The sequence below is a fragment of the Ahaetulla prasina genome, chromosome 7 (assembly GCF_028640845.1).
Source record: "Ahaetulla prasina isolate Xishuangbanna chromosome 7, ASM2864084v1, whole genome shotgun sequence".
Taxonomy (NCBI): domain Eukaryota; kingdom Metazoa; phylum Chordata; class Lepidosauria; order Squamata; family Colubridae; genus Ahaetulla; species Ahaetulla prasina.
Genome location: NC_080545.1, coordinates 85,133,012 through 85,145,868, shown reverse-complemented (window position 1 = coordinate 85,145,868; position 12,857 = coordinate 85,133,012). Strand labels below are relative to the sequence as shown.

The window sequence follows — 12,857 nt, the reverse complement described above, 5'->3', positions numbered from 1 at the left end:
GTTGCAGTGTCCTGGAGTCATGTGATCACCATTTGTAACTTTCCCAGCCGGCTTCCGATGAACAAAATCAAAGGGGGAAGCCAGATTCACTTAACCACCACATGATTCAGTTAACAACTACAGTGATTCACTTAACAACTGTGGCAAAACCCATTTAACAACTGCCTTGCTTAGCAAGATAAATTTTGGGCTCAGTTGTCATTGTAAGTTGAGCGCTACCTGTATTACATCATAGATGCTATCTATTTCCAATGTATATATTCATTCACTCACTTACGGCTCACTCACTAGATAGAGGAAATCTTGGCAAATGGAATTTTGGATTCATAAACATTTTCACTATTCCTTTTTGTTCTACAATGCTCTTTATCTAAACTATTCTGTCACCATCAGATACTAATGCCTGAACACAATTGTCAGCAAAACAAAAAGCGGAATCAGCATCACATATGAGGCTGATTCTTTAACTAGTAAAAGTCCAGATAGAGTAGTTTAGAAAAGTCAACTATCAGTCCATAAATATTTGAAAACTGCCATTTTCAGTGAACACTGCCACTTACTAAAAGGATGAAAAGAGTCTCTTTCATCTTCCCTCTCCCTTATTTATCCTCCCTTAAACAGCAGCCAAGAAGTTTCTAATTGAGCTGTACTACTATGGTACAGAATATACAAGCAAGACAAATCTCACATACCTGTTACTTTGAAGTGAATTAACAATTTCCTTTCAGACTTAGATCTACGTATAAGCATAAAGCTTTTCTATTTGCATAGCATTAAACAAGGAAAAGCCATATAATAACAGCAGATATCTGAGGAGACTTAGAGTAGGCTTTGTGCTACTTATCATACACATAGCAATCATCTTTTCAAATTTTTAGAAATATTAATTAATTTACTCATCTGATGGATGATTATGGACCAGAATCAATAGAATTGTTAAATAATTAAAGAAAAAAACTGCGAACAGCGGCATTTAATATACAGCAAAGTCCAGTACGATGTTGTTAAATTAATGTCAACAGAGGCAAAAGAATATTAAAGCAGGTGGTAAGTTTTCATATCTGGATTAATACAAAAGCTAAGAATGGAAGGGTCAACAAATGAAATAGTGAATGGATAGAAAAAAATTGGATTGATCTGATTATAAACAGTTCTTAGCAGATTGCGTGTGTTATGTATGTTTAAATTAGGTCCAATAAATTTAAGATTTCCAGTCTAAGTATTGCTCCAAGGGTTCCAACCACAATTGGTATAATAACAGATTTCTTTTCCATAAGGAATCAACTTCAATCTGTAAGTCCCAATATTTCAATATTTTTCCCAATTGTTATTCCTCAATCCTAGCATCACCTGAGATGGCAAAATCAATGAACCGGGCTTTATTCTTTTCAATAACTGTTATATCAGGCATTATTTTTACAATAGATTCCAGGCACAACTGAGACAAACTTATGCAACATCTGTCTTTTCACAGACTGCAAATGGATGATCAGCAACAGGGGGAAGCCCTATATTTATTTGATGGTCTGGTTGTTTAATTCTAGACAGCCAGAACTAAAAGAAGCTTGTTGAAAGCATCCAAATATTTCAGACCTGTCTGAAAGTAGCAGACAGAATCAAAGTAAAACAGTAGTTCTCCATATTCTAGGGGGGGGAAGCTAGAATTCTCTTTATACTTTTATTTAGAAGTGAAGTCTGCAAAAGGCTTATCTATTTTTTCCAGAAGCATACAATTGGGACGGGGGGAGGGGATATTTCTTAATTTTAGGAATCTGTAGAATGAGACTACTCACGTAATATCACTGCGCTGGTAGCAGCCCTGAAGAAGACTAGCAATCAGGTCACTGATGAATTCCACATCATCATTGTAAAGAGCTGCTTCAAGTTCCTAATGAGAAAAAAAATGATTAAATAAATTTCTAAATTCCTGGTTGGCTGGTGAAAAAGGATTGGACAATTACATGCAACTACAATAATTAGTGTAAGAATCATAATTTTTATTGTTTTTATACTTTGCACAACATTTCTTTATCCTCAGTATCAACATCAAGAGAAGAACCTGGGGGAAAAATGGAAATGGAAGAAAAAAAGCATTGAAACATGAATGAAAACAGAAGGATTGCAAAGAAAGAAAATCTGAAAATTACATACAGTATTAGAAAAGAGGTCTCAAACATCACAGTGTAGAATACATTACTATTGTACATTAGGCAACATATATTTATATTCATTAACCATTAATAATGTAATTTTAATTTATTAATTATGTTATTAAGTTAATTATTCATAAGTACCATATTAACATTTGTTGCATTATTGTATGTGAATAAATGTGGTCTATCAATCAGTATATTTTATATAATGTGGCCCACAGATACAGTTGAGAGTTTGATATCAGTGTTTTAGAAAACAGATTAATCTCCCAGCATGATTAATGGAAATGAATATGAATATGGAATTGAAATATTAAATTTATATACTGTTCAACTCCTAGCAACTCTAGACAGTTTACATATTGTTAAAAACATTTCAAAAAAAGTACCAGTACAAGAAACAAAGGAACAAAGATGGCAGACAAAATAAACCCAGATGAGTACAAGGAAAAGGAAGAAAAGGGGTGTCTACTATCTCTCCAAAAGCCTGTGAAAAGAGCCACATCTTCAGGGCTTTTTGAAATGCCAGTAAGGTAGGGCTTTCAAATTACAGTGGAAACCTCATTCCGGGGCTGGGGGGTATGCATAGAGAAAGTATGCTTCTGGGATCTGAAACGGTGGCACTCTTTAATTGATGGAACAAATGTGATAAGAGTGGTATAACAGGAAGAAAAAATGCATGAAAATAAGTAGAATGTTTACTGAAAGTTCAGCATTGAGCAGCGAATAAGATACCCTTGTATACTTATGGATAAATGTATAAAGAATGCTTGTAGCCTTATGGGTTGGTTAACAACATGCAATAACATAATTCTGCAAGCAGATTATGCTGTATTGTAGCTGGAAAACCTGAATGATTTGATCATATGACGGAAAAGATGTATCTAAAAATAATATATCGAAGACCATCTTTGCATTTATGCCAACAAAAATGGAGTAAGAAAAAGCAAAATGCTGAATAATCAGAGTGGGTGAATCTACTTTGGTAGATTATCTACAAAAAGGATGAGGAAGTGGTTGGAAAAACTTTTAAGAAGAGAATATGATTCTGCATACTTTGTTACATAGAAATGAGAGTTGGTATGATAGGAAAAATCATCCTAAAATTTGGTAGCGGAAATGATAAAACCAAAAGGAAAAAATAAAAAATGAATTGGTAATCAATTAATATGGACAGAATATAAAAGTGAGTAATTAATGTCAAAGAAGGATGTCAAGATGTTCAAAGAAATGAAAGAGCATCAATTTGCAGAACAAGTGCAATAGCCTGAGAATTAAAAATAGACCAAGAAGGTTTTGGGTGTACAGTGTTGATGAGAGTCTGAAAAAAGAGTGGCATGAATTATAAAGAACAGAAAATAATATATGAATGTAGGAAGATGGACATAGAGAAATAAAAAATGATTTGCAAGCATAACTGAACAAGGATAGAATGGAATGAAAAGTATAGTGAATGCTCTAAATAGATTTGGTTAATGTGTTTTTTTCTCTTTTATTTCTTGCCCTATTTTGCTTCTTTTAAATATTGTTTTTCTGTGTCTTGCACAATATTGCTTTATTTGAAAGAGATTAACATGAGAGGTATGTAAATTTGTTATTGTTGATATTACTGTTTTATGTTAAAATATCCAGTTTTATAGACATTGAGGCCAGTAGTGGGTTTTGTTACCGGTTCACTCGGGCGCGCACATGCATGCGCAGAAACGTCGAGGCAAGTGGGTGGAGCTTCCCGCTGCCGCCACTACTGGATTGCCCGATCCAGGGCGAACCAGTAGCAACCCACCACTGGTTGAGGCATTCAGTTAGAAACCTGGAGACCATGAGTTCTAGTCCCACACCTTGGACACGAAAATCAGCTGGGTAACTTTGTCCAATCAGTCTCTCAGCCCAACCCACCTCACAGGTTTGTTGTTGTGGGAAAAATAGGAGGAGGAAGGAGTATGAGTATGTTCACCACTTTGGGTTATTTATAAAAATAATAATAAAAGTGTAATTTTTAAATATGTGTAATTATAAAAATAATAATAAAAGTGTAAGAAAAAGTAAATAAACATAATAAATTATTACTACGCATGTCTTTAAAGTTTTCATCCTATTTATCTTCAAATCAATAAAGTTTCTCTTGCATTGTGTTTTTTCATTGCTTTCATTTTGCCTTCCCAATGTCCCATGTTAAACTTCGTTTGTTTAAGGATGTTTTATAAGCATATGCATGAACAAAAAACAGCTCATACATACGCTTTCTAAAATGATCTTCCTCTTCCCATCCCTCTAAGCCAGGGATCTCCAACTCCTGGGCCACAGCCTGTTAGAAAACAGGCCACATAGCTGGAGGTGAGTGGAAGGTGGATGAGCAAGCAAAACCAAAACCAAAACCACCACCACCACCAGTCCATGAAAAAATTGTCTTCCATGAAACCAGTGCCTGGTGCCAAAAAAGTTTTGGACCACTGCACTAAGGAAATACACTTGAAAAACACTGAGGAAAAAACTCTAAAACTATCTGTGGCCAGATTTACTCCCATTCTTTTCCTAAACTTATGGATTCTAGCGTATGTTTGCAGTTATTTTTAAAGAATACTTAATGACAGATATTTGGTTGCAGATGTCCCACTGAAAAATATGGCATATATAATTCTGTAAATCTGATTTTTAAAATAGAAAATTCTAGACTTTAGGACAGGGGGTGTCAAACTCGTGGCGTCACATTATCATGTGATGTATCATGACTTTTCCCTTCACTAAACCGGGGGTGGGCGTGGCCAGCACGTAACGCATCCAGCTTGTGGGCCACAAGTTTGAAACCCCTGCTTTAGGATATACATGTGATATGTGGGTAATATTTAAATCTCAGAAGCCAAGAGTTTCTCACCCAATGCCAGATGTCAGATTTCAGTGCTTTTAAAAGTCATCATGTTCTCAGCATGATCAAAAAGTCAGAATGCTTACCTGCAACCGTAGTTCTTCAAGTGGTCATCTGTGCATTCATACAGATGGTTGGTGCACCTGTGCACATCAGAATCTTCTAGAGCTGTGCAGACCATTTTAGCAGAAGCTCACTCTCTAGCACACATGCTCCTGGATATTGTTTCCATCCGTCCCCTCAGTTTTTCAAGTTCATCAGAGCTGCTCTTAGGAAAAAAGGCTCCTTAGCAGAAGTATCTGCAGAGGGGAAGTCGTGTGAATTATGTAAATGCCAGATGACCACTCAAAAACTACAGTTACAGTTATGCAACCTGGTTTTTCTTCTTCTTCATGATCTTTGTGCATCAGGCATTTGACCCTCAACCATTGTAGCCAAGTTGACAGGAGTTCCTGCCTGGAGGGCTATAATATGAATATGAGTTCTCAATTGCCCAATCACTTTTGTAGCTGCTTTTAATTACATTGTTTACTTTTGACTGTATGCTGTGCAGAGTGATGATTGTTTGATTGGACAGCCATATAAATCTTAAAAATAAATAGATAATCACAATGGTGGTATGAACAAAGTTTTAATCATGTGAGATTAGAGGACTTTCCTGCTAATGTAAGAATTCACTCTTAATCTGATATGTTGCGTGAAAAAATATGATTGTGACTAAGTTACAGCAAGTAAGAAAACACTTGACATAAGAGAAGGTCCAAGAGTGGAGTTAAAAGAGAGATCAGCTTAGAATCCCTACGTAGCCACAACTGGACTAGATCCAACCCTCCTTGAATTTCGTTGACCCTTACTTAGAGTTGGGAAGATTCCTGTGCATAGGCTTTTTAGCAATAAATCATTTTAATTGGATGTGTGGATTTGATCTGTCATACCTGACAGCTACAAGAAAGGCTGCTAAAAAATATTGGAACCTGGATAGATCTGAATATAAGGAATTCCCTCTCTTGGAAACTGAGATAAGAATGGACATATTTCCTAATGATCCAGGAAATAGAGAAAAGACATATGAAATTATAAAAGTGAGCAGTCTATATTAAAGCAGCCTATATTAAAAACTCAAATTTTATGCATTTCAAATGTGTAGATAATAAAGTATTTCAATAATTTTAGATGGAGTTGAGTAGAAAGTAGCAAACGCAATAGGTATAAAATTCTGAAACAATTTTAGGAAATAAATTGATTCTGATGCTAAGCATCTGTTTCTATGTTAAGTATGAAAAAAAGATTGAACAACTATAACAGTGTTTATCTCATTGGCCTGACAAGCCAAAGGGATTTTAACAAGGGAAGCAGCATCGAAAGTCAGTAGGCAATATGTATCTGTCAGAAGAGCAAACATTTGCTAGTAAGTATGGCTTATCATGTATTTTCCTATTCATGCTGAATAGGAAAATACAGATTTAGTATTCTTTTTTAGATGAGCGAGGAAGTATCAGAAAATGGGAGAGAACTGGATGATAAAAAGTAACAAATATTGCGAAAAACAATAGGAGGACTACAAGACAGTGAAACACTGGAAAATCTACTGTAAGAGATAGTTCTTTGAGCAAACAAATAGATCAAAAGCTCAGATCAGCAACACAGCGTAACAACTTTCATGTTTATTAAGTGCACAAAAAAATTGTAGTTTCCTGCTAATTCTTTGGGTGACAAATTTATTGCAAAGAACAGTCCTCTGTGTGTGATTTTATAGTTTTATATATTACTAAATATCTCCATCTGCTCAGACAATCAAGTGAATGACCTTGATGATGTTGGTTAAAAATTGGAGGAACAAATAAAAACAATACTGCTGTTGATGCCAACCTAACCAAAAAGACATGATTGATACTTTCCAGAAGAACGTTCAAGGAAGCAATAAGTAGTAGTGATGTAAGATTTTAAATTCCCCCAACATCTTGCTGAGAGACAGTATGCCAAGCATAGTCTAGAGGTCCTTTCCTTCTAGATAACATGGACTTAATTATTCATGGGGATTACATTCTAGTATACTGTACAATTATGGATAACTGAACAGCCTGAATTGAAGGGTTAAGTATAAAGCCTCAAAAATGCTTGGAAAAAAAAATCACAAAAAATAAAAACCAAAATCAAAATTGAGAATGGTGTGCTGCCTTGGCCACCTCAGATGTTGTGCTTCCCTTCTTCTTTTAGCCAAAATAAAGAATACAGAATAAAGAAACATACATTTTCTTAACTCCACTGCTGGAGTTAGCTGGCCTTTGTTCTTTCTTTTCAGGACATGTGCAATCCATGTTCAATATAGGCTTGATCATTCAATCTCCTGTAGTATTGCTGAACATCAAAAAGTGAAGCTTCCTTGGTTATTTTGAAATTCAAAATGTTTCTCATTTCTGATGAGGAAATGACGTACATTTGCTTCTAGAACAGACTTATTCATGAGCATTGAAGACTTGCTATTTTTTTGTTTGTTGGCCACCCATCACCATGACAGTTTTGGGTAGTTAGCAATTATTAAAAACATAATAATGGTTAAAAAAAAATCTAAAAAAAAATCAATCTCTCTAGAGTTTAACAACTTCACAAGTTCCAGCTAATGATCCCATGCTTGGGAACACATTCCTCTCTTTAGGGCTTTCCAAAAAACAGTACTGCTGGGGCTAACATAATCTTGGAAGGAATGGTCTTCCAACAGAAAAGGCTCCTTTTAAGATCCCCAAGGGGAATGTTATACTTTATACTTTTTGGATTCAGCAACTGTTAAGATTCAGTGATATATGTGCCTTCTCACGCCCAATGGTATTTCTCTCCTGCTCATGTGATACTGTAGAGGCTGTAATAATTTTTGAATACTTGAAACCAGACTTTGATGACTTGTAAACCAACACCTTCCATTACAAATCACTTGTATAGTGGCAGTGTTTTTCAGTGATTACTTAATGACTCTGGGCTTGGTTTTCCTTCAAAAGGCTGAGGGTCTTTTCCATCCATTTCAAACTAAGATACTAATGTTACTTTTCTTTATGAAGTAGACATGGATTCATAATAACATAGAATAGATACTGTACAATCCAGACACTTTGCATTCTCTCTCAGGGACAAAACTTTATGTAAATATTTACCACTTCCCCCAGTAGGGATTTCAGTGTGTGTTTGCTCATTTTCACTGCGGAGGAAGTAATATCAAGTAATATTAGAATGTTATAGATCACTTTGCTTTTGTTTATTTTATTTATTTTATTAAATAGATTTATATGGCTGCCGAATTCACACAGGGTGACTCCAAGGTAATTCAGTGATTATTGTGAAATGGGGATGGACAACTCCAGCTGCATATTTCTGCATATATACAAAATGATGGATCAGAATCATGCATGGAAAGCAGTGGACACACCAATCTATTTACTAACTAATTGTGGTCCATATTTATCAAGCACAAATATGTGAAACCATGGAAAATAAGATACAGATACACCTGGATCTTTTACTTCCTAATGAGAGGACGTTGTTTGGATTTATCATTTAACTTTTTGAAAGCTGATGGCACTTAGACGATAGGCCTTAGACGATAGGCCTTAGACGAGAATGCATTGTTGGCATTGAAGCTGTTTCAAATGAGTGCTATGCCACAGATAGCTTATTGACCAAAAGCAAGAAATAATCATTTTTTAATATATTTATTTATTGCCAAACTCCATCATGAGTTTGCACTTTTTTTTATAAATCCAGAACCATCAATTCAGCCCTATAATATTCTGCAATTTCTTGTTTCTGCCTCCCTAAAGTAAATAAAACAAAGTGTCCATTCATTAGTGCCACTTGCTACCACATGAGGAAATATCCTCCTACACTAGACAAAATTCATAATAATGAAAAACTGAAGTGAGGTACCCAGGAACTCTTCTGCTAAATAAAGGAAATTTATGGAAATTAGCTGAAATGAAACTGAGGGGACAGGTGGGAACAAATGTGTGCTAGAGGTGACAGTTCTTCACAGCTCTAAAAAGTTCCAGTGTGGGCTCTGCAGAGGCACATCGTCCATGTGTGATGCACAGAGACTATGAAGAAGAACCAGAAGTAATTATAAAAACAAATTAAAAACAATTAAATTTGTGTAATTTATACAGGATGCATTTTTGATGGTACACAGACACTTTTCTTTTAGGATAGCCATTCTTATAGTTTCATATATTCAGTGGTGTTTCACAAGCAATGCATGCCATCTAAAGACAAATATTAAGGGTGCACAGAAATACCCAACCAAAGCCTATATATGCACATACACCTCAAGGAGTCATTAATTTGCACTCCTTCCAATTTCTTTCACCATTTATGGAGCTTCAAATTATAAATAAGTAAATATCTCTTTTTAGCAGCTGGCTATAAAGGCACAATTGCTTTTCCACTTCTAGTCTAACTAGTTGTTCTTTTTAGGATTTGTCCCACATGGTTGTGGGCCCCCCAGTTCTTTTTGCACCACAATCGCCTAGTTCTTATTGCAAAGCTAACAACATTAATCAGCTGGATTTTTGCAAAGCCTGATGCTGATTAGGGCTGAGAGGAAGTGATTGGTCCAGCTGGTGTCATTGCCTAAGGAAAGAGTAAAACCTGGCTTGCCCCGCTCCTAGTCCACCACTTAACCATTACACACCATGATGGCACTCTTATTCTAGTATACAGGTGTCAAACTCACCACGTCACATTGCCGTCACATGACGTCTTTCCCATTTGTGGAGCTGGGGTGGGCATGGCCTGGGTGTGACACATCCGGCCCATGGGCCGCCAGTTTGAGACCCCTGTTCTAGTACTACCTCATAATCCTTGGGTAATCACCTACTCAGATGCTCCAGTTTATTCATGCACTTTGTCAGATAAAATAAGGGACAGAAATATTCTGCTTTCTAAACTTCCCGATGGAGTCAGGGGGAAAAAGAAAGATATTGTGAACACGGCTATTAATATAAAATTTATGACTTACATTCCCATGCATTCTTGTGGTTTGCTTGTTTCTTTAGTACATGAGTAATTCAGTCTCAATGGGACCAGAAATCTTTAAAATGTTTTCAAGAAACAAATTTTGAAATTCCTTTTCATTTTTAGGAAGGATGGCTAGGAGCAGAGGAAGCCCATTCAAATGGACACTGCCTACTCTAAATGGCAGGAAGACGATGAAACAAATTTACATGGTTCCTGTACAGCAGCGAGGTAGTAAGTCACTGCATGTCTATGTTGTCACTGGACTCTTTCTCACAATAGACACAACATAGGCCTTGGAAAAATAAAGCAAACCCTGCGAACATAACATCCAATTTATGCTGCCCTGGTTCTCCCACCCCCCCACCCCCCCCCCACCCGCTAGCATTCTACAGGTGTTTATTCAAACCTTCCAAACAGGTCCTCAGAAAGCACCTCTATTGCACAGGTTGGGATTCCAAGCTCAGCATGGCAAGAGTCACTGGGTAATTGATTCCAACAAGCGCATATAAAGTCCAGTTCACAATTCAAACAGGTCAGCACACAAGGCACCAAATTGGACATGTTGCTCCAGCAAAGCTCAAGTCCTCAGGGTGGGATTAAGTAGGCAACGTGGTGTGGTGCAGTCCTTTATAAAAGGCAAGGTTGCCTCCTCATGAGTAGCTTAGCTAACCGGCATTGTGCCCATCACGTCTCTGCCCTACATGTCCTTGGATCAGGAGGAGATGTGGACTCCATCTCCTCCTCATTGCTAATGGGTGACAGCTGCTTTCAGTCCTTGCCTTGAGCCTCCTGGCCAACTTACTGCAGCTGTGGTTCACCTAGCTCAGGCTCAGCCTGTTCCTCAGATCAATCCAGCTGAGGCTGCTCCGTCAGGCTAGCACTCTCCAAGCTCCAATGCCGACCAACACTCAGCTCTGGGCTTTCCTCTGCCAATTCAGACTCATTCCCCAAATTCTAGAGACAGGTCCAGGGCGGATCCATGACACATTTTATACAAGTGTGTCTTCTTGTCACCTTGAAACCATGCATGGTAGGAAAAGAAGACAGTCTGGGTTACTTTCCCAGTGGGAGATTAGTAGACTAGAAGTATGTGACAGGCTCCCTCCGTTTTCTGAAAGCTTGGCACTTAGAAATCAGGTAAATACCAGAAAAACATATCAAATATTCAGAAAATTTGATCTAATACACAAATATTATCATCTTAGAAAATATAAAAATATCACAATATATGAATATGCAGAATATGCTAACCACTGCAAAAGCAAATTTAGCACAACATTGGAAAAGAGCCTTGCCAATAATACCAGATTGGATGATCAAAATTGGAGAATATACTGCAACAGTAAAATTAACAGTATATATCCACAGCAAAAGTCTAACCAAATTTAAGCAAGCATTACACACCAGGGCAAATATAGGCATTGGGAATATGTGGGGGGGGGGGGAAATATGAAACCAATGGTTTATTCTATTGCCACTATCTAATATAATCTTTTCTTCCTTGTATTTCAATATTGTAATAATAAAATGTATTTTAAAATAGAAAAAGAAAAAACAATCTCAGGTAAAAGGATGTCTTTGGGGTTTTTGTAGAAAATCATGTCTGAGTAAGAGTGAGGGAGAGATGACCCCACCCCAAGAAGTGGGGTAGACTCTCATCAATCCTTTGTTTTTCCCCTCTTCCCCCTTGAACACTAAGCTATGAGCTCAAAAATGTAAACCTTGCCAAAATGCTTTGAGGTAATAGCAGAAAAGTACAGGAATCAGCGCAGGATGTATAAAGTACCGAAGTGGTAGAATGAGGTCCAAAGTGGACATATGTAATCTCTCTTCCACTCCTCTATATACTATTCACAGAGCAGTAGCCAGGAGAAAAAAGCCACATTCTTTCTTTCTTTCTCCAGCTGGCGTCACAGGTCATTAAGGAAAAGCCTGTTTAATGTCTCTCCTTCCCCCCTTTTCTTCATGACAATTCACTTGAAGATTTCCAATGGCTATTGGGAAAACATATACTGTTGATCCACCTGTCCAAAGAAAAGAATGGCCTGCAACATAGCTAAGATAAAGATAGAAAATACAGTAAAAGCAGCAAAAACAATTATTAACCATGTGATAAATTTAAAATCCATAACAGAGTAATAACTTTGTCATTTATTTGGGATAAACCCAATAATTACTCAGCTATAAAAAGGTGTATACAAGGTTGTAGGGTAAAGAAGCTATTTACAGTTTATTGCTTATTAAATTATGACTACACTGATTCCCTAACTGTGGTTCAGGAGCAATCCCTATCCGTATTTTAGAGTTGAGAATTTACAGGAAGTACTTCAGTGAACAAGAAAATTAAAATGAATGCCTAATGAAATTACTACACATGATGAGTTAGAATTAGATTGACATTTAAATATTTCTAAAAATGTCCCAGAATGATACAGAATGGCAACAATCAATTTGTACATGTCATGCTGAGTATTAAAGAAGTTGAAATCTGAGGGTACTGATGTGGGAAAAACTAGTATAGTGAAATAGCAGTATAATGTAGTAGTGGTCTGGATCTTCATATCCTGGTCCTACTTCCTGCTTTGGAATAGCAGCATGATGATTCCTGCTGACACCATCTTCCAGGGACTGCCTCATTGGATGTCCCCTCTTTTACTGGTGAAAAAAAAGGGCACTTCCAGCCTGCTAATTAATTGATTAAATATGCTCCCCCCTTGTAAGGTCCTGGCCATATAGCTATGTAAGCCTATGGAAAGAACAAATCCCTAGATTTTCTTTAGCTTAATTATGGCTGTCAGTTATTGCAGAAGAATTAACTTTTCTTTGTCATTGGTCATGCA

At 36.7% G+C, this 12,857-nt stretch overlaps 1 protein-coding gene across 1 annotated transcript in view; it reads right to left on the bottom strand.

Moving 5' to 3' along the window:
• LOC131202522 (chromatin remodeling regulator CECR2) overlaps window positions 1-12,857 on the bottom strand; it is a 101,798-nt gene that overhangs the window by 36,583 nt on the left and 52,358 nt on the right. The window contains exon 2 of the mRNA XM_058191619.1: window positions 1,794-1,888. Within this exon, the coding sequence (XP_058047602.1) occupies window positions 1,794-1,888 (95 nt within the window). The remainder of the gene's footprint in view (window positions 1-1,793; window positions 1,889-12,857) is intronic.